At 38.6% G+C, this 25,552-nt stretch overlaps 2 protein-coding genes across 4 annotated transcripts in view; one reads left to right on the top strand and one right to left on the bottom strand.

Moving 5' to 3' along the window:
* MFSD6 (major facilitator superfamily domain containing 6) overlaps positions 1 to 11,178 on the top strand; it is a 91,866-nt gene extending 80,688 nt beyond the window's left edge. For 2 of the 3 annotated variants that reach the window (XM_030804078.1, XM_030804079.1), the window contains exons 6-7: positions 6,225 to 6,505; positions 8,884 to 11,178. In XM_030804078.1, coding sequence (XP_030659938.1) covers positions 6,225 to 6,505; positions 8,884 to 9,087 — 485 coding nt within the window. In that variant the 3' untranslated portion in view covers positions 9,088 to 11,178. Of the gene's footprint in view, positions 1 to 6,224; positions 6,506 to 8,699; positions 8,725 to 8,883 lie in introns of all 3 variants that reach the window. The other variant, XM_030804080.1, reaches the window with a different exon arrangement.
* A 4,591-nt stretch (positions 11,179 to 15,769) lies between these two features.
* NEMP2 (nuclear envelope integral membrane protein 2) overlaps positions 15,770 to 25,552 on the bottom strand; it is a 28,325-nt gene continuing 18,542 nt past the window's right edge. The window contains exons 6-9 of the mRNA XM_030804085.1: positions 25,097 to 25,211; positions 23,279 to 23,504; positions 19,246 to 19,422; positions 15,770 to 18,181 (exon numbers count right to left, since the gene is read on the bottom strand). Of these exons, the coding sequence (XP_030659945.1) occupies positions 18,058 to 18,181; positions 19,246 to 19,422; positions 23,279 to 23,504; positions 25,097 to 25,211 (642 nt within the window). The 3' untranslated portion in view covers positions 15,770 to 18,057. The remainder of the gene's footprint in view (positions 18,182 to 19,245; positions 19,423 to 23,278; positions 23,505 to 25,096; positions 25,212 to 25,552) is intronic.

Consider the following 25,552-nt stretch of genomic DNA (forward strand, 5'->3'; position numbering starts at 1 on the left):
ATTGGGAAAATGGCAGGATTAGGTTGCAGCTCCCACTCAGGTGGACCGAGTAGCATGTGGAGACTTGCATCATGCTTTTGCTCCAGAACTACTGCAGGAATATACCAGGAAAGCTGGTAATATGACAAAACAAGGTTCTTTAACCTGCCCCACCAAAATCACACTAGCACCAGCAATAGATCCAAACCAAGAAGAAATCCCTGACTTCCCTGAAAAAGAATTCAGAAGGTCCATTATTAAGTTAATCAAGGAGGCATCAGAGAAAGGTGAAGTCCACTTTAAGGAAATCAAAAAAAATGATACAAGAACTGAGGGGAGAAATCTTCAATGAGATAGATAGCATAAATAAAAAACAATTACAGCTTCAGGAAATAACGGACACAGAAAAATGCAAAATGTTCTGGAAAGTCTCAGCAACAGAATCAAAGAAGCAGAAGAAAGAACTTCAGAGCTCGAAGACAAGGTTTTTGAATTAATCCAACAAAGACAAAGAAAAAAGAATTTTAAAAAATGAACAAAGCCTTCAAGAAGTTTAGGATTATATTAAATAAACAAACCTAAGAATAATTGGAGTTCTTGAGGAAGAAGATAAATCTAAAAGTATGGAAAACACATTTGAGGGAATAATCAAGGAAAACTTGCTAGAGACCTAGACATCCAAATACAAGAATCCCAAAGAACACACAGGAAATTCATTGCAAAGAGATCATTGCCTAGGCACATTGTCATCAGGCTATCTAAAGTCAAGAGGAAGGAAAGAATCTTAACAGCTGTGAGGCAAAAGCACCAGATAACCTATAAAAGAAAACCTCTCAGATTAACAGCAGATTTCTCAGCAGAAGCCCTACAAGCTAGAAGGGGTTGGGGCCCTATGTTCAGCCTCTTTAAACAAAACAATTACCAGCCAAGAATTTTGTATCCAGTGAAACTAAGCTTCACAAATAAAGGAAAGATCCAGTCTTTTTCAGACAAACAAATGCTGAGAGAATTCGCCACTACCAAGCCAGCACTCCAAGAACTACCAAGCCAGAGCTACAAGTATTTGCCACCCACCACCAAGCCAGCACTACAAGAGCTAAAAGGAGCTCTAAATCTTGAGACAAATCCTGGAAACACATCCAAACAGAACCTCTTTAAAGCATAAATCTCACAGAACCTATAAAACAAAATACAATTTAAAAAAAAGACAAGGTATACAGGCAACAAATAACACAATGATTGGAATAGTACCTCACATTTCAATACAAACATTGAATGTAAATGGCCTAAATGCTCCACTTAAAAGATACAGAATTGCAGAATGGATAAGAATTCACCAACCAAGTATCTGCTGCCTTCAAGAGACTTGCCTAACACATAGGGACTCACATAAATTTAAGGTAAAGGGGTGGAAAAAGACATTCCTTGCAAATGGACACCAAAAGCAAGCAGGAGTAGCTATTCTTATATCAGACAAAGCAAACATTAAAGCAACAGTAGTTAAAAAAGACAAAGGGTGACATTATATAATGATAAAAGGCCTTGCCCAACAGGAAAATTTCACAATCTTCAATATATATACACCTAACACTGGAGCTCCCAAATTTATAAAACAATTACTACCAGACCTAAGTAATGAGATATACAGCAACACAATAATAGTGGGAGACGTCAGTACTCCACTGACAGCACTAGACAGGTCATCAAGACAAAGTCAACAAAGAAGCAATGGATTTAAACTATACCCAGGAACAAATGAACTTAACAGATATTTACAGAACATTCTACCCAACAACTGCAGAATATACGTTCTATTATTCATCAGTGCATGGAACTTTCTCCAAGATAGACTATATGATAGGCCCCAAAACAAGTCTCAATAAATTTAAGAAAATTGAAATTATATCAAGTACTATCTCAGACCACAGTGGAATAAAACTGGAAATCAACTCCAAAAGGAACCTTCAAAACCACGCAAATACATGGAAATTAAATAAACTCCTGAATTATCATTGGGTCAACAGCAAAATCAAGATGGAAATTTAAAATGGAACTGAACAGTAATAGTGACACAACCTATCAAAACCTCTGGGATACAGCAAAGGCAATGCTAAGGGGAAAGGTCATAGCCTAAATGCCTACATCAAAAAGTATGAAAGAACACAAATAGACAATCTAAGGTCACACCTCAAGGAACTAGAGAAACAAGAACAAACCAAACCCTAGCAGAAGAAAGGAAATAACCAAGATGAGAGAAGAACTAAATTAAATTGAAAGAAAAAAATACAAAAAATAAATGAAACAAAAAGCTGGTTGTTTGAAAAGATAAATAAAATTCATATATCATTAACAAGATTAACGAAGAAAAGAAAAGAGAAAATCCAAATAAGCTTAATTAGAAACAAAACAGGAAATATTACAACTGACACCACAGAAATACAAAAGATCATTCAAGGCTACTATTAACACCTTTACATGCATAAACTGGAAAACATAGAGGAGATAAATTCCTTGAAAGACACAACCCTCCTAGCTTAAACCAGGAAGAATTAGAAACCCTGAACAGACAACTAAGTAGTGAGACTGAAACAGTAATAAAAAAAAATTGCCAACAAAAAAAACTCCAGGACCAGATGGAGTCACAGCTGAATTCTATCAGGCATTCGAAGAAGAATTGGTACCAATCTATTGACACTATTCCACAAGACAGAGAAAGAGGGAATCCTCCCTAAAACATTCTATGAAGCCAGTATCACCCTAATACCAAAACCAGGAAAGGACATAACAAAAAAAGAAAACTGCAGACCAACATCCCCGATGAACATCAATGCAAAAATCCTTAACAAAATACTAGCTAATCGAATCCAACAGCATGTCAAAAAGATAATCCACTATGATCAAGGGGGTTCCATACCAGGGATGCAGGAATGGTTTAACATATGCAAGCCAATAAATGTCTTTCACCACATAAACAGAATTAAAAACAAAAATCACATGATCATCTCAGTAGATGCAGAAAAAGCATTTGATGAAATCCAGCATCCCTTTATGATTAAAACCCTTAGCAAAATCAGCATACAAGAGACATAACGCAGTGAAATAAAAGCCATTTGTGATAAACCCACAGCCAACATAATACTGAACAGGGAGAAGTTGGAAGAATTCCCTCTGAAAATTGGAACAAGACAAGGATGCCCACTCTCACCACTTCTATTCAACATAGTACTGGAAGTCCTAGCCAGAGCAGTCAGACAAGAGAAGGAAATAAAGGGCAACCAAATAGGTAAAGAGGAAGTCAAACTGTCGCTGTTTACTGATGATAAGATTGTATACCTAGAAAACCCTAAAGACTCCTCCTAAAAGCTCTTAGAACTGATAAATGAATTCAGCAAAGTTTCAGGATACAAAATTAATATACACAAATCAGTAGCTCTGCTCTACACCAACAGTGACCGAGATGAGAATCAAATCAAGAACCCAACCCCTTTTATAATAGCTGCAAAAAATAAAGTATTTAAGAATATACCTAACCAAGGAGGTGAAAGACCTCTGCAAGGAAAACTACAAAACACTGCTGAAAGAAATCATACATGACATACACAAATGGAAATACATCCCATGCTCATGGATGGGTAGAATCAATATTGTGAAAATGACCATACTGCTAAAAGCAATCTACAAATTCAATGCAATTCCCATCAAATACCACCATCATTCTTCACAGAACTAGAAAAAACAACCCTAAATTTCATATGGAGCCAAAAAAGAGCCTGCATAGCCAAAGTGAGACTAAGCAAAAAGAACAAATCTGGAGGCATCACACTACCTGATTTCAAACTATACTACAAGGCCATAGTCACCAAAACAGCATGGTACTGGTATAAAAATTGGCCCATAGACCAATGAAACAGAATAGAGAACCCATAAATAAAGCCAAATACAGTCAATTGATATTTGACAAAGCAAACAAAAACATAATGTGGGGAAAGGATACTCTATTTAACAAATGGTGCTGGGATAATTGGCAAGCCACATGTAGGAGAATGAAACTGGATCCTCATTTCTCACCTTATAAAAAAATCAACTCAAGATGGATCAAGGACTTAAATCTAAGACCTGAAACTTAAAATTCTAGAAGATAACATCAGAAAAACCCTTCTAGACATTGGCTTAGGCAGAGATTTCATGACCAAGAACCCAAAAGCAAACGCAACAAAACAAAGATAAATAGATGGGACTTAATTAAACTAAAGAGCTTTTGCACAGCAAAAGGAACAGTCAGCAGAGTAAATGACAACCCACAGAGTGGGAGAAAATCTTCAGTCTATATATCCGACAAAGGACTAATATCCAGAATCTATGAGGAACTCAAACAAATTAGCAAGAAAAAAAAAACCACCAAAAAGTGGGCTAAGGACATGCATAAACAATTCTCAAGCAAAGATACACAAATGGCCAACAAACATGAAAAAATGGTCAGCATCACTAGTGATCAGGGAAATGCAAATCAAAACCACAATGTGATACCACCTTACTCCCACAAGAATGGCCATTATCAAATAATCAAAAAATAACCGATGTTGGTGTGGATGTGGTGAAAAGGAAATGCTTCTACACTGCTGGTAGGAATGTAAACTGTACAAACACTATGGAAAACAGTGTGGAGATTCCTTAAGAACTAAAAGTAGAACTACTATTTGATCCAGCAATCCCACTACTGGGTGTCTACCCAGAAGAAAAGAAGTCATTATATGAAAAAGATACTTGCACAGGCATGTTTCTAGCATCACAATTGCAAAAATGCAGAACCAGCCCAAATGCCCATCAATCAATGAGTGGAGAAAGAAACTGTAGTGTGTGTATGTATGTGTATATATATGTATGTGTGTGTATATATATAGTGTGTGTGTATATATATAGTGTGTGTGTATGTATAGTGTGTATATAGTGTGTGTATATATATACACACATACATATATATACACATATATACATACATACACACATTACAGTGTCTTTTTCCACTCATTGATTGATGGGCATTTGGGCTGGTTCCGCATTTTTGCAATTGTGATGCTATAAACATGCCTGTGCAAGTATCTTTTTCATATAATGACTTCTTTTCCTCTGGGTAGATATATATATATCTGGGTAGATATATATATATTTGGGTAGATATATATATACACACACACACATATACATACATACACAATGGAATACTACTCAGCCATAAAAAGGAATGAATTAATGGCATTCACAGCAACCTGGATGGAACTGGAGACCATATTCTAAGTGAAGCAACTCAGGAATGGAAAACCAAACATCGTATATTCTCACTCATAAGTGGGAGCTAGGCTATGAGGATGCAAAGGCATAAGAATGATATGATGGACTTTGGGGACTCAGGGGAAAGGGTGGAAAGGGGGTGAGGGATACAAGACTACAAATTGGGTTCATTGTATACTGCTTGGGTGATGGTTGCACCAAAATCTCACAAATCACCATTAGAGAACTTATGTAACCAAATACCACCTGTTCCCCCAAAACCTGTGGGAATAAAAAATTTTTTTTTAAATAACTATCATGTGGCTTTTCCTGTTTTGACGTCTTTTTAATCATAGTCCTGTAAATGGGCCTAAGGCAACACTCATTATAACCTATGCCCCACTAATGTTTTAAATTAACTGAAAAATATATTTCTTTTTTTTTTTTTTTTTTGAGACAGAGTCTCGCTGTCGCCCAGGCTGGAGTGCAGTGGCGCGATCTCTGCTCACTGCAGGCTCCGCCCCCCCGGTGTTCACGCCATTCTCCTGCCTCAGCCTCCCGAGTAGCTGGGACTACAGGTGCCCGCCACCTTGCCCGGCTAATTTTTTGTATTTTTAGTAGAGACGGGGTTTCACTGTGTTAGCCAGGATGGTCTCAATCTCCTGACCTCGTGATCCGCCCGCCTCGGCCTCCCAAAGTGCTGGGATTACAGGCGTGAGCCACCGCGCCCGGCCTATTTCTTAAGTATATATACTAATGTCTATTAAGCCCTATAAAGATACCCAAAGATAAATATCACGTTCATTGATTCAGTACTTGCATCAAGTAATGAAGTCATTGGTAACCAGCAATTTATTAATATTACCAAGCACTCTGGAATGGGCATATGGGATTCTTGGTTTATTTATTTATTTTTACCTTTGTTCAAATATGTAGAAAATGCTGAAAAGATAGTTTAAACATTCTTTCCTCTCCAGACAAGACAATGTTGGCAGAAAGAATTCCTGTTCCCTCCAGTCCCGTTCCTATAGCAACCATCGACTTGGTACAGCAACAGACAGAAGATGTCATGCCACGCATTGAGCCCAGACTTCCACCCAAGAAAACTAAGCACCAGGAAGAACAGGAAGATGTAAACAAACCAGCCTGGGGAGTCAGCTCTTCTCCCTGGGTGACCTTTGTCTATGCACTCTACCAAATTAAAGAGATGATGCAACTCACAAGAGACAACCGTGCTTCTGAGATACAGCCTTTACAGGTACAGTTCCTTTGCTGGGCTAGCAATATTACCTGTCACTCAAGATACCTTAACTGGGCTCAGTTGTTTTAATTACTCACTTTTCATTCAACAAGATTTATTGAAAGTCTGGTGGGGGAAACAGACATGCAAACAATTTCAGTACTCTGTGAGCACTAAGTTAAAGAGGGTGTATACAAGGTCCCATAGAGAGAATATTCTGCCGTATGGAGTTCTGGAAAACTTCAGAGGATATGATTCTTTCACCTCTTGAAAGAAATAAAATAAATAAATCCATTCTTTCATTGTATTTTTGTTTTAAATTTCAGTATTGATGGTTGCCAGTTGAAAGAATATATGGTTCATGCCTTCAGGAACCATATTTATTAATCTCTGTAATTCCAAAATTCTAGTGGGGGCATTATATATTATAGGACCACAATAAATATTTGTTGAATTAATTAATCTGAGCCACTGTATGGGTCTAATAGAACACCTAAGTCAGTGGAATTATGGTTATACAGGTGGCCTCACCTGAAAAATAAGTCTAAAGGTGTGATTTTTCTTGTCCCCAGAGGAGTGATCTTTCCTGAGTAAAGTTAAATCATGTTGATAAAAGTGTGGATAATTGTACAGGTGTATCCCGACTTTGGAAAATGAGTGTAACTTCTATAAACCATTTAGCCAAAGAAATAGACCCAGTTCCCCCATTTTATAATAATCACTCCCTTTTATTTGGTAAGTCATGTCAGCTTTGTCTGGAGTAGCTTCAGAGGACATATAAAAAAAAGGGGGAAAGATTTAAAAATAAGGGTCATTTGAGTAATTCCCCTTTCAGAAAATTTGTTGAACTGTTAATTAATCTTACTTTGTAAGCTAACATAAAATCTTTGTGAAATTTTAACCAAATCTGGTTCTTTACTGATAACCATATGCATGCCAGTCCATGCATGATCCTATTTATTAATTTATCAAGATAATAAACTCACATCATTGCTCAGTCAAGAACCAGACATTGTGGTGGGAGAAGCATATACAGGATTTTAATACCTTAAAGCAAGAAGATGAAACAGGAGAAAGGATGATTTTAATATCTGCTGCTTGAGTAGCAATATTTTCATTACTTTGTGTACTCATCCTCATTTTCACAGAAGCCACATAAAATTTTTAATGTGGCTTTTTTTTTCTGGTATGTTAGGATTAATAAATATTTTTCTGGGCTGGGCGTGGTGGCCTACGCCTGTAATCCCAGCACTTTGGGAAGCCGAGGTGGGTGGATCACAAGGTCAGGAGTTCAAGACCAGCCTGGCCAAGATGGTGAAACCCCGTCTCTACTAAAAATACAAAAATTAGCTGGGCATGGTGGCGGGTACCTGTAATCCCAGCTACTACGGAAGGCTGAGGCAGAGAATTGCTTGAACCCGGCAAGCGGAGGTTGCAGTGAGCCAAGGTCACGCCACTGTACTCTGGCCTAGGCGACAGAGCAAGACTCCATCTCAAAATAATAATAACAATAATAAATAAATAAATAAATAAATAAATAAATAATAAATAAATAAATAAAAATTTTCTGGTATGTTAGGATTAATAAAAACTGGCAGGTATGCTGTAGTTATTCTTAGAAGTCATTATACTAAGTTTCTTTTTCCTTCATTGTAGAATCACAGAAATGAACATTTTTATTTGGGTGTTCAGCTAAAAAGTGATGGGTACTAATTTGGGGGAGAATCCATTTAAATTTTTTTTTCTTATTTGTACAACCAATATGGCATTTATGGAAATTGCTGCTGCTGATGTTCTACTCATGGTTATTTACAGTTGGTTACACAAGTGCTTGTTTACATTCACTTTTTTATGTGGATGTTCTGTCTTATCTAACTTTCGGTGCACATTCTGAAATACCAAATATATATCAGGACTCTTAATTACAGGACATTCTTTCCCAGCTCTGCCTCTAAGGATGAGAACCCCTTACTTATTTCCTGTTAGACAAAGTGTCTTCTGGCTCTTGGATTCTGTGGTCTTAGCAAGCGGCCTGAGTTTCACTTATTCCATAGTGCTTGCCCAGCGACTTGCCACATGGCTGGGGGGCTCAGTAAATATTTGCTGATGTAAACTGTTTACCAAGTACTAACAGACATTTTGGTAGTAATGTTCCTTTTTCCACAAGACACGTCTGCTTATAGTGTTTGTGTTTTTCATGCGGCTCTGGCAGTTGCACATAGGAAAGGAGATGAAAGGTAAGACATTCTATCCTTATTCCTCTATTACTTGGTCCCTGAAATGGGCACTTCCGGATGATCTCCCCATGTTTCCTATCTTACTTGAAAGCATATATAAAAAGCTGGATTTATTTGCTATCACTGATCATGGGGCATCTCCTGTTTTTTTACCTCCAGGGGACCAATGAGAACAGGGAAAATTCTCCTGCTGGTAGAGCCCAGCCTGTCCCATGTGAGACTCACTCTGACCCATCTAGAAACCAGCCATCCCCTGACGCAGCAGCATCTCAGACGCAGACCAGCGCCGCTCACCCCAGTGTGCACCCGCGCACAGAGGAGAGTGAAGAGCAGCAGGCTCAGCTGGCGGCGGGAGGACACTGAGGGCATCCTGCTCATCTCACACCCTGCATGGAATCAGGCTCCTCAGCCAGGACAGAGGGTGAGGCCCCCCAGCCAGGATATACCTGCCCTGGAGGAGCACACCACTGCATATGCTTCTAAATATCTAAACTCATTAACATGGAAACACACACACAGGAGCTACAGTACATATTGGCAGGAAAAGGTAAACTTTCGTAATCTCATTGGAATTACAACAGGGAAATGGAGTTCAATGAGGACTTTCAGTTCTTTGCTTGGTTAGGTTAAGGATGATAGAATTTCTCTGCCAGTGCAGTAAGAGTTGAAACCGGCAGTTACACTAAGTAAGTGGAGGGAATGAAAGTGTTTTGAGGTGAATGTGGATATAATTTCCCTCTTCTGATTATTTATTCTTATTTGGTTCTTAATACAAAGTGGGAGGAGATAGAATTCATCTATACTTTCTTTTTTCTTGAAGAGAACCATTTAAAAAAATTACAAGATATATTTAAAAAGTAACTGGATAAAAGTTAGTAGCACATGTGCTTTTGTTAAAAATAAAGTTAAAAGTTAAAGTTAAAAAATGAAGTTAAAAGTTTCATCAGAAACTTTACATATCCTTAGCAAATATATTTTTATATGTGTATGGTATATAATGGAAATAATTCTTTGAGCAACAGAAGCTATTATTAACTACTGCAAGCTAAGCTGAGCTTAAAAATGCCTTTTGTTTTAAATGGGCTTTGAGAAAAAAAACAAACAAAGGATTATTTCAAATCAGCCAACCAACTCAGTATCCTATGGCTTGATAGACAAGAGTTTACTAAATATATTGATACTGTAAATAGCCTCTCTTGCTATTTACTATCTTATTCAGGCTCTAATTAGCTGAGGGAATGAAACACACAAAAATCACTGAATTCCTAAGAGTTCCTTTAAATAAGCAGTACTAGTTACAAATCACAGTATAAGATTTAAGTGCCTGGGGGAGGGATACAATTTTTAGAAATTACATATTGGGTCAGTTTTGTTTTGTTTTTGGTGAGGAAAAGGTGGTAAATAGGAAACCATGAATGGGAAGGATGGCAATAAGTAGCAACTATACTTTCCAATGACTAAAGAAAGAAAATCTCAGTATATTCGTTCTCATGAAGACACAGTCAGACACTGGACAATGTAATGTATGCAACTGCAAATGTTACAACTGCAGCCAGAACAATGGCTGGGTGGATCACACATAAAGCTTGCCACTAAAAATCAAAGCAGAGGCTAACAGGAAACCTGGGGGGAGTGTGGAAAAGGGAACACTGTTTTAGCTGAATAAAGGTGAATTATATAATTTGTAATAGCTGTGGATGAGCACAGGAGAGAGAGGAAAGAAAAGAACAGTTAGAAATGAGCAACTCACCTTACCCTCTGACCCTGATTAGACAGGATCAATTGTAAAGTGAGGGCTTCTCCATGACACCATAGTTCTGCCCAATACTGCATTTGGGATAAGAAATTCTACACTTGGATGTCTAGCTTCACCACAAAACACAGCTTAAAAATAAAATAACTGAAAGAAATAGAATTCAGCAAATAGTTATTTTTTGCACTTGAACTGAAACGTACTGTACTGTAAATTATGACTCATTTTAAGTGACCTTTAAAATCAGATGTATTTATTATGCTTGTGTAATTATAGAAATAAAGAAATGGGTGACAGGCTTAACCTCACCTATGAATGTACAGTATGTGGATTTGTGAAACTGACTGTAGGAAGTCAAAAACTTATACTGTATCTTGTGTTTACAGTTCTGATTTATTCCTTTGAAAAGCTTGCTGTTTTGGAAATGCACAGTTGACATGTTGAAATAAAAATAAATACCATTTTTAAATGTTTCTTAAATGATAAAGATGTGACCAAACAAAAGTCCTATACTCTGTAATGAATGAGACCAAATTCAACATGCCTTTGTTACGGAAATTTACTGTGACAGCAGAATCGATAATGCAGTCATTTCCAGCCTTGTGAGCTGACACCTTCATGGGTTTGTGGACTTTGTGACTTTTTCTTCCTGTCCCTAAAGTGCCATATGCTACCTTAAAAAATATTAAAGTGAATTCAAATTAAATTTTGATTTGAGATTTTGTAACCCCTCTTGAGATCCCTCAAAACACGCAGGGGTGTCACAGAGCCCAGGCTGGTAATCACTGCCTTAATGACTTACTTCCTACTCTTTCTCCTATGGTTGTAGAAACGGTAAATTACCGAGTGCTGAGCTTGTGTGGATCCAAAGCGGTTAATTGCTAATTATTAAACTATTCCTCAAGTCTTAGGAATAGATTATAATACATAAATTGTCCAGCAGGCAGTAAACCTCATGAAAAGTGTTAAGGAATTCACAGGAAGAGCAACCCTGCTTTACTGGCTTATTAATCCTGCCATGGGTCACATGAAGTGGATAGTTGGCTAATAGCTTCCCTCTAATTGGCAGTTCCTTCCAGTACTGCTGAGGTACTGAGACCATTACTTAGGCAATATTCCTCTCCGCCAATTTGGAGTTCAGCAGGGAATCTAGGAAAAGGGAACCACATCCGTGGATATTGGGTGCTTGTAGTGTGCTGATGAGATTATCATTTTGCCCGTAACAAAAACTGGAGGTGTTCCTATCACTATCCCCATTTTAAACAAGAGAATTCTGAAGCTAACAGTTTAAGTTATGATATCAAGGTCACAAAGCCAGGATTCAAACTCAAATCTTCCTAATGTCAAAGCACTGGTCCACTTAGCACCTTCCCCCACCCCAGGAGGCAGGGAGGCCATTCCCTGCATCTGTTGTGGCAGAGGAAGCCATAAAGCAGCCCAGCCTGAACCATTACCATACATGCCTGATATGTGTATGTGTGTGGTTGTATTTCCATTTAGGATTTCTAGATATTCCTAGATTCCTAGAAATCCTTCAAATTCCTGATGCTTTGTGAAATGTAGGTACAGCAGACCCTTTATACTCTGCAGGTGAGTTGGCTGGACTGATAACTCTGCACAGGAAACCCAGAGGTTGGTAGGGACTCTGGCCAGGGCCATGGGAATCAGGAAGGGAAAGTGGACACACCCACAGCTCTGTATCCTAGGCAATGGCATTGTAGGATAGCACTGTCCGATAGGACTTACTGGGAAGATGGGAAGTTCTCTATTTCCACTGTCCAGTATGGTAACCATAAGCCATATGTGGCTATTAAACAACTGACATGTGGCTAATTTTCTGGGGGAATTAATTAGGTTTCTAATTTTAAATAGCCACACATGGTTCAAGGCTACCACACTGGACAGCACGGGTATACAGGAAGAGATCCCTTCGGGAGATCTCTGGGCCTGTTTCCTCAGCTTCAGTGTGAGAGGTTAGAGCTTAAGGTTATGTTAATTCTGTGAAAATGAGGGTATGCTTTGACAGTGACTGTAGGGAAGAAAGAGGTGATTTTCCATTTGGAAGTTCTTCAGCCCTTTGGAGCATGGAGACAAGACAAAGGCTATTTCTGAAGCCCCAAACCACTCCTGGGCTTGTTTAGCAAAGCCTTGAGAATATCTGGCTTAAGAATTCCAAACCATGGAGCAGTTGGGAGAGAGGCTGGTGCCTAGGTGGGGACAGAAAAGGGGTGAAAGGGGGAGTGGTTTGTCAGATCTCAGAAAGTAATTTACATTATGCCAGGACAAACTGTGGCTTCTTATAAGGGAGTAACTGGAAACTTGCTGATGTCTAACATGGGGGGAAAGTGAGCCAGTCCAGCTAAGTGCCAGTCCAGCTGTGTACCTAACTCTCAACCAGCTGCCATCTGCTTCAAGCAGCTAATATAGGACCACTTGTCCCCCACTGTGGCTCCAGGAAAATCCCAGTTTTTAGATGGCAACCCAAGGACCTTACAATGTTGGGGTTAGGAGTGTGCGCTCTGGAGTCACGCTGTTTGCATTTGAGTCCCAGCTCTGCCAGTGAGAACTTACACACGCATATAATATCTCTGGGCCTCAGGACCCACCTCTGTAAAACGGAAGTGATTACAATAGGTACGTTACAGATTGATGTTTAAAATGAGTTATCTGACACACAGTGTGGGCTCCATAAATACTGCCATTGTTGTGTAGCAAAGAGCCCGGGGCAGGAGGAGTGCTGTCTCATTTCCCCAACCAGGGTCTAGTTCTATTATTTTATTGCCATTTAAATCTATAATCATATTCCATTCTCCCAATCTACAGTGCCATTCTATATATATTTAGCTATATCTAGTAAACTGTACAGTAAGGCATTCATTCCAACATGCATTGTAAACATTAAGTGGTTGGGGATATGAGTTAGTTGAGATAAAATTAAGCAAAACATAAGTTGAAGAGGATGGAAAAAAATGATGACGATGACAGTTCCATAAAGTGCAAAAGTCTGCTGAGAGAGGTTATAAGTTCCATAATTTTCATTTTTCTTTTTCTTCTTAGAGGTGTCAACAAAAGTAAACAATTTTATAATCATTTAACAAATTATTTACCATACTGTCTCCAATAGTCAGCGTAGGATGCTATTGTTTTAAATTGTAAACTTACATTTGAAAAAGGTCAGGATTTTTTTTTGTTTCCTGAAAAGATCACTGGCATCTTAGAAAAATAACATGTAGACCAGTGCTACTCAAAGTGTGCTGTCAAACTACTGCTGGTATGTGACAACATAGAAATTAGACATTTCAAAATATGTAAGGCAAGTTGACATTGTCATGACATGATCATCGTGCTTATATTCTGTATGTCTTTTCTTTTAAAGATTGTTTCATTTTTCTAATAATTTAGTGTATCTTACAAAAGTATTACTTGTGATGAACTAGACGGAAACTGGTCCATCACCCCAGACAGTCTGAGAAGCACTGACAAGAGCCACAGACTACAGTGTCCGTCGCTGCGGGGCACAAATGACTGGTATGTGCATAACATCAGCAGATGTAGTCACCTCTTGAATGCATTATCCATGGGGTAATTTCCTTAACTTTCTTAAAAAGATGGTAATAAAGGAAGTAGAATATGAGCCCTGGAAGCAGACATATGGGGGCTTGAATTCTGATTCTACCACTTTAGCTATATGTGTCCTTCAGCAACTTTCTCCTACCTTCTCTGGGTCTTTCCTCATCTGTAAAATGAAAATACCAAAACATATCACAGAGTGGTCATGAGGTGCAAATTAAGAGGTATCGAAGGTGCCTCATATTGTGCCTGATGGATCTCTAGTCAATGTTGGTATTCTTTCCCTTTCTCTTTTCAATCAGTCTTTTTTGGAAAAAGGACCAAATCTAAAAAAACAGATGCCTCAAATTATTTAAATAATAAAGAGAAGCTACCCACTAACTGCATCTTTCCAAGATTTATATTAGATAAGTATAGTATTCATTTCAAATCTCTGGTGACCTATTAAGGTTTCACATTCAGGGATCATAACAAAAAAAATACAGTTACCTTTAAAAGATAATCCAACTCCTAGGCCAGAGAAAGACTAAAGATTTTAACATATCTGAGTAAAAATATGCCCATCAGAGGGGGTGGGATGTTGGTCAATAATGAAGATTAGAAAAACAGCAGTCACAGAGAGGAAAAAGTTGGCAGGACCTGCATAAAGGAAGGGGTGGTCTTTGTCAACAGACCTGGTATCTCATCCCATTAACAAGGCTAGCCCCATTGGGGTGGGGGGTAGCATCTGCATCAAACTCTTTGGCCTCACGACATTAACCATGTGAATTATATAACAAGCTCCCTTTGTTTTGTTTCAGTTCACCAAGTAGCCACCTTATTATAATTTGACCCCTTGTAAATCTGTCTTCTGAGAGAGAATCTGCTGGTCATATCAATTCAAGTGTTTTTATTCTTATGCTAGTTATATTTTTGGTTGTGAATCACTACCTGTACCACCTATATGAATTGACTAACGAGACAGGTCTTATGGTGCAATAACAAAAAGCAGGGTTCTGAGTCAATAAGGCTAACAGTCACACCCAAATAGTTCACTCTTCAATGTCATGCCACCCAGCAAGCTCTCTCAGAAGGCAGCTTGCTCCTGTTGTCACCTAAAAGTACCTCTCTGTCTTCCCGCAGGTGTCTTCAAACTTCCACATCCATTATGTTGTCTATCTTGCTTTCAGTTGGACAAGAAAAGCTAATTTATAAAATTGTACATCTCTCACTCTGGGAAACAATCATTTCTCTTACAATGTAAGAGAGCATTTCTTTAGTTGACATCATTTCAGGATCTTAATTCCTCCACATACTTAGATATTTTTATGTAATCCATCATCTATTCCAAACCCTATTAAAATCTGAATATCTGAAATTTCCAGATTTTTTAAAAAAGTCATAAATTGAAATATTGTCCTTCATGTCAGATGGACATTCCCCTGTAATTCAGCCCTAGGTATTACTGGCAAACCACACAACTAATTCACAAAGCATTTTTTGTGATATGTAAAATGTGTTTTAAAACCTTTTAAAAATAACACTTGAATGATACGATTGTTTAAGCATAGCCACCTACACTATATCTCACCCACACATCTGGTGTCAAACAGTCCAACTTGCTAACAACAGTAAGCTTTTGTAGGCACCAAGCATAAGCAATAACATAACAAAGGGATCTGTCAGGCTCCATAATTATACACCTATGGTGTGTGAAACACAAAGCCAACTTCCAACCACCTGTGAAGGGCAGGGCCATTTTATTGAGTGGTCGTTTAAACTGTTCAAAGGCCTTTAAAAAGGGAGGAGGAGAGGAGAGAGGAGGTAAGGAAGAAAGAGAAGGGAAGGGAGGAAAGAAAGGAGAGAAACATTTCTTACAAGAGTTATCTATACATTGCTTGATGGGGATTAGAATTGTGATCAGTACTATAATACACCCCCAAATCAAATGAAAACAACATAAATACACTAAAAATATCACAAGTAATGCTTCTAATTGTTTAGCTTCTCACAGTAGTCACAAAGCAGAAACTGACAAACCTATGATTTCCTCTAAAAATAAACATGGAAAACAATATCCTCAAGGACTGCTGTTGTTCTTCTCTCTTTGGCTGTTTTTATTGTGATGGCTACACCTGGCTAGCTGCCCATGAAGAGCTGCTTCCTCCCCTCAGCAGTACCTCTTCCCCCTGGCCCAGCAGCTGTCCTGGCTGGGATGTACCTGGCAGCCCCAGCATGTGTTATTTACTCATACGCATATGTTGTACCACACAAACTGCCTCTTAGGAGACGAACTTGGTGAGCACAGGCACTGATACATCTGATACATTTATATCACCAATAAATATAATTTAAAAAAACAGATTAAACCATAAGAAAAATGTTCAAACTTCTGTTTACTCATAAAATAGTTACCATAAATCTGAATGGGAAATATATCCTTTGGTTTTTTAAAAATCCAAGTCTATATAAAGGCAGATTAACTTTAGTGGATATTACAAAAAAAAAAGTTCCCAGTATGAAAAGATGTCTGGCAAAAAACAGACCTGTAAATACTTCAAAGAGGAACTATCATTTGAAAATCAATCTAGAAAGTTCCAGATGGATAGTCATGCTCTTTTTTCATGATTTAGAAAAACTACTAAATTTGGCTCAGGAAAGCAGCAGTGCCAAAATTCTGTCTATCCTTCCCCCATAACCCTTGTCCTGATAAAAAGATTATTTTTATGATCCCATCACAGGAAAAAAAGCCTGATTTTGATTCTCAGAATAAACTTAGCAACATCTTAACCCTGAGATTGTCTTGCCATGTTCAAATCTTTCCTCAGATCTGTGTTTGGCCTTCTTTCCTCAGGGTCAAAGCTCATAGCCCCTCATTTCACTCTGGAGTTTAATACCATGAATCAAGAAAAAAAATCATTTTTTAAGAAATTGTTACAAACACCTATAGCTAATCAATTTTTTAAATGGATCAGTCAATTCAAAATGTCACAAGAGCTTAAGTGCCTTCAATTTCAAAATACAAAAAAGTAATCATAGTATCTAATCCTTACGTATGTATATAAAAATCTTATGTATGTATAAAATCTTTAAAATGTCTTAAGAAACATTTCCCTTTATCACAGTTAAATAGCGAGTCGGCCATTATTGAAAAATAAAAAGTAAAGCCACCAACATTGTGAGGCCCATGGCTGTAGGGAGATGGCTCCTAAGCTTGCACCTGAAGATCTTGCCTACCTGAGTCAAAGGATACATCAGGGCTGGATTTCTACCAGTGCTGCATCTCAGTGTGGTCTTGCACAAGTTATTTAACCTCTCCAGAGCTCAGTTCCACCACCATTAGCATTTTCCAAACATGTGTTCCAAGGAATATTAATCTCATGAAAAAGAGTTCTGTGGTCAAATTAAGCGAGAAACTGCAGCACACAATTTCTCCCCTTTGGGAGATTCACAGTGCACATAAGAATTATGAATGCCTCCGAGAGGTACTGAAATACATTAGTTTAACTTTATATCAATCTTAGTTGACCTCAGAATACCTTTTTTGACCAACACTTGGTAGTAGCCTGTGAGCTGTACTTTGGAAAACACTGGTCCAGCATGTCTCAGGTCTCTTTAAGGACTTATACTGATGAAATATAGGAAGCGTATTGCAGCGTCTTCTGACACAGGTTCAGGGGATTAAGAGCGGATTTAGTGCCCTAGTGTCGACAAAGCACCTGTTCATACTTACTAGCCCCTTGAAGAACAACGCCATTCCCCTGTTCCTAATGAAAGCCTTCATTCAAGGAAAGTGGTAGTGGCTGTCACAGAATTTTGGTATCCACCTACAGTACAATAAGTAGCAGAACTCACCAAGAATGCTAAGTTATCTTCAAAATCGGTTGGTTTTCCTTTCCAGAATGACTTGTTTTTCTCCACAGCAAATGTTTTTGCCACTGTTCGCTAGAACAGTTCTGCCTAACTTTAATAGAATCCCTGCCCTTTGCCCACTTCCTTGTCCAGAACGAAGTCAACTTGAAGGTCGCATGTCAGGCAGTACTCGGGTTAAAGAGCTGCTCTTCCAAGAAGGCACCCCCAAGGCCATACTGCTCTTCATGCACACTGATTTCTTCAGGTGACAAGTGGCTTCCTCCAAGAACAAAGTCTGCAAATCTAATAAGTTTTTTGTTTTAAATAAAGTTAATGTTATCTCAGGAAGGTTTATTTGAAAGATAACATGTTCCCTTGATATTTATCCCCTTTAATTAAATTTGACTTTGCATCAATACAGGGTGGCATTTACACAGTAGGTGTAAAAATGGGAACGGCTTATGTGATCCCTCTAAAGACAGCTATTCATGGAAAGGGCAGAGAATTAGGGCAGACGTATAAGCACTAAATAAGCCAAATGTACTCACTCCTGTTTTCTAATTCTTCCTTGTCTCTATTTTTTATTAGTTTGAATTTATTATTATTCATTATTTTGCATCAAATACTTTCCCCCTTCCATCTTTAATTTGAGGGCACTGTTATTTGGATAAAGTTATGAGGAAGAGAAAGCAATAAGGAAAAATGTTGGGACAGATGTCTTTCTTAGTGAACTTTAAAAATGATTTTCCAGCTGGGTGCGGTGGTTCATGCCTGTAATCCCAGCACTTTGGGAGGCCAAGGCAGGCAGATCACGAGGTCAGGAGTTAGAGACCAGCCTGACCAACATGGTGAAACCCCATCTCTACTGAAAATACAAAAATTAGCTGGGCATGGTGGCACCTGCGCCTTGTAATCCCAGCTACTCAGATGGCTGAGGCAGGGGAATCACTTGAACCTGGGAGGCGGAGGTTGCAGTGAGCTGAGATCGCACCATTGCACTCCAGCCTGGGTGACAGAGAAAGACTCCGTCTAAAACCAAACCAAACCAAACAAAACAAAACAAAAAAGATTTTCCCCACCAATAGGATGAGAAGCAGGTCACGCATCCTATTCCACCTTCCCTTTGCATAGGGATGTTATCTTTATAGCCTTCCCTATAAAACATCAGATAAATATTTATTCTGACATCAGCAGTTCCACTGTGCAAAGTCACAGTACTGAGAAAAGGAATCTCTGACAACTTCCACATCATCTGTTATCCAGGGAAATAGTCTATTTCTTCCCTGAAGTGCCTGTACCAAACCATCATACTATTTTTAAAGTCATTCTGAACTAAACTATGGTCCGAGCAGCAGAGCGGGACTTACTTGCTAGGGGTGTGGAGTCTGGAGACGACCAACCATGAGGGGAAGTCGGGTTTTCGGCAGGCCCGGCGTAGCTCCTCCAGAGCGCTGTTCGTTTCAGCATCAGCTTGCTCCCTGTACTCGTCTTCTGTAAGATACTTCACCACCAGCTCTTTTGATGTAAACCACTGCTTCATTTTCCTAAAATATGGCATGTGGTTGCAGGATTACTGCCTAATTCAATCCTTAAGATTTACAAAAACAGGCCTGGCGCGGTGGCTAACGCTTGTAATCCAAGCACTTTGGGAGGCCTAGGCAGGCGGATCACAAGGTCAGGGATTGAGACGATCCTGGCTAACACGGTGAAACCCTGTCTCTACTAAAACTATAAAAAATTAGCCGAGCATGGAGGTGGGTGCCTGTAATCCCAGCTACTCGGGAGGCTGAGGCAGGAGAATGGCGTGAACCCGGGAGGAGGAGGTTGCAGTGTGCCGAGATGGCACCACTGCACTCTAGCCTGGGCAACAGAGGGAGACTCCGTCTCAAAAAAAAAAAAAAAAAAATTTACAAAAATACATTTCTTAGATGGTAACAGTAATAATACCTCTTAACTTCCTCTATATCATATCTATACTTTTTTATTGCTTTTATCATGACTGAGGTATAGAGAACATGTAGTTTGGGCCTAATAGTGTATTTCTCCATTTCTTGGACTATCATAAATAATGTCCTAAGGCATTTGAGAATCAATTTCTGATACAGATGTTAATTGTATTTTTCTTCCTCGGTGATTTCTAATCACAGAGGCAATTAAAAGCTTGTTTTTTTTCTTTTTATGCTTGGCCTGTTGATTTTCTTGGGCACTAATAGAAGCAAGCTTTTGAGATGTTCTTTTATGCAGACCCTCTAGAACATTGACCATTTACTCTCCACACCAAGAACCTGGGAGGATTTGTGGGATATCACTTCCACCTAGTGGTGGTGATTCTGACTAATCCTAGAGAGCAAGAGCAAATATTGTACAAAATTTATAGTAATTTTTCCTTTATTACATGACGAGTGGATCATGATTAGAACTTTCTTTTTCCAACCAAGAAAATCCTAAATCTCATAAAAATTTAGGAATCTAAGAATCTCATAAAAATAGTAACAATAATAAGATTTTTAAAACATTTGTTTTATTTATTTTTTAATTTTTTTTTTGAGACGGAGTCTCGCTCTGTTGCCCAGGCTGGAGTGCCGTGGCGCGATCTCAGCTCACTGCAACCTCCGCCTCTGGGATTCAAGCAATTCTCCTGCCTCACCCTCCTGAGTAGCTGGGATTATAGATGCATGCCACCACGCCCAGCTAATTTTTGTATTTTTTAGTAGAGACGGGGTTTCACCGTGTTGATCAGGCTGGTCTCAAACTCTTGACCTCGTGATCCATCCACCTCGGCCTCCCAAACTGCTGGGATTACAGGCATGAACCACTGTGCCCAGCCTAAAATATTTGTTTTATTTATAATGAGTTTTAAAAAATATTTTGGGGTGGTTTTAAATTTAACCAGAGATTTCCAAATATAAATGAGCATCACAATTATTAGGATATTATATTTATATAATATATAAATATATATATATTTTTTCTTGAGGGTTGGGACTGAATAAATCTATTATCTTTTAAAGATCATATACTTGCTGAGCTAGATCAAGGAAACAGTGATATAATTTCCTTCTGCTTTTCTGAATACCTGTGCTTGGTTTCCCTGAAGGAAAAACCCTGGATGCTGAGCCAGAAGACCTGGACACAGTCCTGGCTTTGAGGTTTATTCACTATATGAACTTGGGGAATTCCTTAACAGTTCAGAGCCTCACTTTGCTCATATGAAAAAAATACTAAAAATGAAAGCAATAATATCTCCCTCATCTACTTCATAGGTCACTGTACAGGTTAAATGAGATATTTTGTGTAGGGTTCTTAGCACTGTAAGTGGCCTATACTAGGTGTTCAATAAGGATAATCAAAGGAGTAGTTACCATATACTCTTAAAATATAAGTAAACAGCTCTTTGCAACTAGAAAGTACTATACAAAATCAAGGTATTATTTCTCTGGTGTGTTATTTAACCTATAAGTTCCTGTTTCGTTCCCTAGTTCTTTATATAATTATTCACTAGCAAAATTTTAAGTTGAAGTTATAGTACATTTTGATTATTATAGAACCATTGTGCAGAACACACTTTGCTCTTGGCAGGGAGCTAGGTGGTTAAAGGGAAGGAAGAAGGAACTCATCCTGAGTTCCTCAGGCCACAAACCTGGCAAAGGGCCAGGAACCTGGAAGATATTGGGGGACCAGCCTCACTGACAAAAGACCTCTCGTGTTCTGAGTCACTGTCTGCCTCGGGCAGATGGGGTAAAGAGAGACCCAGTCAGCATCAACCCTCCAACCCTGCCCTGCTGCCTTTCAGCCCCACCAGCATCTTCTGTGTGGGCTCCCTGTCCTGTCAATGGTACAATTTTAACCCTGTGATATTGCCACACACACACACACAGTCACCAGTTCCATAAACTACCAGTCACCATAGTGTCCTTCCTCACAGCCAATTTTACCTCTTGAACATTTATTCACTCCCTCTTCTAGCCTTGGTCTCATGGTCCTACCCTAGGGCCTCATCATCTCTCACCTGGACCACTGTGATGTCTGATAACTGTTCTCCTGCCACAGGGGCCTCCCCTTTATATCCACCTGCTGTGCCAGAAGACAGATGGGCCACATCCCACCGGCCAATGAGTATTTATGGTCTCTGGTGTGATTTTTTGTTTGTTCAATGTCTTTTTATTTTTGATTTTTATTTTTAAATGCCAACATTTAAAAATCCTGAGATTTCACATTCTAATCGTAATTCCCATTTCCAATTTTTCTAGAAAACCAGCAGATCTGGCAATACAGGACTTATATTCCCACACGAGAGCAATCAGCTCAAGCTGAGTGGTAACAGCCCCGTTTTCAATGAGGTTGCTTTGTGGAGTTTCCCACAGTCCTCCTGGTTACTGCTGCCTTACCCCTGGCTCAGCCTCACTCACCGTAGTATCTGCCTGGGTCCTAAGCAACTGGTTTGATAACTGCTGTAGAGGCAGCAGTCAGAGTGGACCAACTAAAATGTCTCATGGTTAAACCCCACTGTGTACAGGACTGGACTAGATTGCTTAGCATGGCTGCCATGCATCTGGCCCATGCCCACCTTGCTTGCTGCACTGACAGCACTGCCTACCTCCTGATGGTACCAAACTGGGCTTTCTCTCCATCAGGAAAGCCCTCCACGTTTATTCATCTGGTTATTTTTATTCATTCTTTAAGATTCAGTGTAGTAGTATCTCCTCCAGGAAAGCTCTCCTGGCTTTCTCTATATACCCTTGGTTCCTAGGCAAGTCTCCATTTTAATACTTAAAAGAGATAGAAATGCATGCCTATGTCTAGCAAGTATACCTCAAGGGCAAGAACCATCTCCATCTGTGCACCTGACGTGAAAACAGCTGCTCAGACTCAATGACTGAGGAGAAACATAACAAAACTGTCACAATAGAGGTTACTTCATTTTTCTTTTTATACTTCAAAGGTCATAAGCCTTAACTTAAAACCTAAAAGAAAGTCCTAAATACAAATAATACCTTTCAATCATTTATGATTCATTTCTGTTTCCTAATTCGTATCTCATAAGCACAGCTGATACCACTAAAGCGGTCTTTGACTCTAATTAAAGAAAATGTTGAATAAAAGAAGATATTTTAGGTAACCCAGAGTCCAAGTACTTCTGCCACTGACTCTAGTGAATTCTGACTGAGCTCTAATTACCTGGTAATTGGTGGTACAGCTCTGAACGATTAATGAAGACTAGGCATGAAGATGGGATCAGATGCTTGGAGCTCTCTTCCCCTACACCCCCAATCTTGCTCAGAATGAAATCTCCAGATCAAATGTAATTATGAGATTAACATGATGTGTGCAAAAACTCTCCCAAATAATAAAACCAGAGCTCAAAATGTCAAATTTGCTGGGGGAAAAAATGATACATACCACCTCATATAACTGAATGCTCTCAGTGGGTAGTGCAGACTCCAGGAGGACATGAGGAGGATTATGGCTGCATAGGCAAACTGAGGCATGGCCACACCAGCATAGACCAGAACCAGGGAGAGGAGTCGCAGCATCCACATCAGAAGACTTCTGCTCCTGTCGTCTGCAAGGGGCCCATGCTTGTAACAAACAACAAAGCTGAAAAATCCAACTATCAAGACATAGCCTGGAAAAGTGGAAGAGGTAAAATAATATAAATTTGAATTTGAGACATTATGTGAAAAACCTGGCAGAGCCTTGACTTAAAGGTAAGAACTATTAGAGAACCTTAATTTTTGTGTTTTTCACCCCATAAAGTAAGGTTGAAAAATGCACATAGGGTGTTACTCCTTCCATATGAGATACTAGGCTGACTTTTGCAATAATTTGGGATGTACACTCATTATTATGATGATACATAAGTATGTCTGTGTTTTAGTCCAGCACCCTCGCTGGACTAAAATGTTATCATGGTTACTTTGGTCAGGAAGAAGTCATAGTTGTATGTCACCATCGGCTACAAACCCTATTTTTTATTTTTACCTTGTCATAAAAGGAAAAGGTAGTTTTACAGTGGAGGGAGTCACCCTCTGAATCCAATGTTCAGTCTCATCATTACGATTGTGAGACTATAAGCTATTCTGTGTCTCTGGGTATGATCCAAGGTGAAGTGCCCATCACCTCTTAGGTATTCTATCTTAAGTGTTTAATTTATATCTAACCAAGCCTTGAGGTCTAATTTCCAGTTTATAGAAAATACACAGAAGAGAAGAATATGTTAAATTCTACCATAAAGGGGTCATCAGATAAATCTAGAAGGTGGACATTCTATAGGACAAGCTTGGTTTCTTTAGCATATCACTATGATGAAAAAAGAACTGCTACGGATTAAAAGCAGTTTACAGGACAAAACAGATACTAAATGTGGTTCTGGACCATATCCTAGTTTATATAAGCCATCAAGAATGGGAAATTTTATCATGGCCTGGGTAATAGATTATTTTATATAATTATTTTTCAGATAATAATTAACTGATTATATAGGAAAAGGCTCTTGTTTTTTAGAGATGAATAGTGCAGTATTCAGGGGAGCATACCATGATACTGGTAATTTAAAAGTAGCACAAAAAGAAGAACAAGCTAAAAATATATAATTTTCAAGTAAAACAAAAAACTTAATTGCTTTTGTTTTGAGGGAAGTGAACTTATGTGAGAAATTTGGTGCTAAAGGTTAGGAGAAAATTGATTCTCTCATTGTCCATTATTTTCTAGTTAAAATAAACAATAAAAATATTTATTTTGTAACGTAAAACAAGGAAAATAAATGGTTTCTTAGCCTCTGTGTTTCTGAAAAGTCAAGTTTTCATCAGTAATTTATAGTTAGGATTTCTCACCTTTCCTAATGAATACTTAAGGGAAAGAAAGAAACAGCCACTTTTCAGAGAAGCTTTTACATTACCAGTTAGATGTGGTTAGAGCTTAACCACAATTCAGAAGCATGTGCATTCAAAAGAGACAAACACTTTTTTTTCCTCTTTTGATCATTACTACAGAAAACTAAGAAACATGTCATAGGGAAATCATCTAAAATGAGATCTAAATGAACTGAAATCAACAACAATGGGAATAAGATGAACAAAATATTATTTTTAGTAGCACCTTTCCTTAGTTCAAAATGAAAATTTAGATGTTGGAGAGAAACATCTATCAAAAGAAGGCCTCTAGTTGTACATCTCAGTTTTACCAATCACAGAGCATACTGTTTTTCTATTTACCTACCTAATACATATATCCTGTTCTCATACCACAGCCACTTCAGATCTTCCATCAACTGGCATACAATATAAACTGAGGCAAACCAACAACCAACCATTAGAGCCCAAAAGGTGCTATACTGTGTGTGGAAGAAAATAAATGACACATTTTTTGGTTCATTCACTCTCATAAAAATAAAAGCAAACACATAAACCTTTTGTATTAGAAACTCCTACATCAAACTGATTTGAAGTCAATTTAAGAAACTCCCTAGGGTCTTAAGGTGTGGTCCACAAATCAGCAACATCGACATCACATGGAGCTTGCTGGGATGGCAGAGTCCTAGGCCCCACTGCAGACTGCTAAACCAGAACCCGCATTTCAACAAGATTCCCATGTGGCTTGCATGTACACTGAAGTTGGAGTTATAAGCACTGTTATAAAGAATAAATTTATCTTAAAATAATGCTGCTGTTACAA

This window comes from Nomascus leucogenys, chromosome 22a (genome assembly GCF_006542625.1).
Source record: "Nomascus leucogenys isolate Asia chromosome 22a, Asia_NLE_v1, whole genome shotgun sequence".
Classification (NCBI taxonomy): domain Eukaryota; kingdom Metazoa; phylum Chordata; class Mammalia; order Primates; family Hylobatidae; genus Nomascus; species Nomascus leucogenys.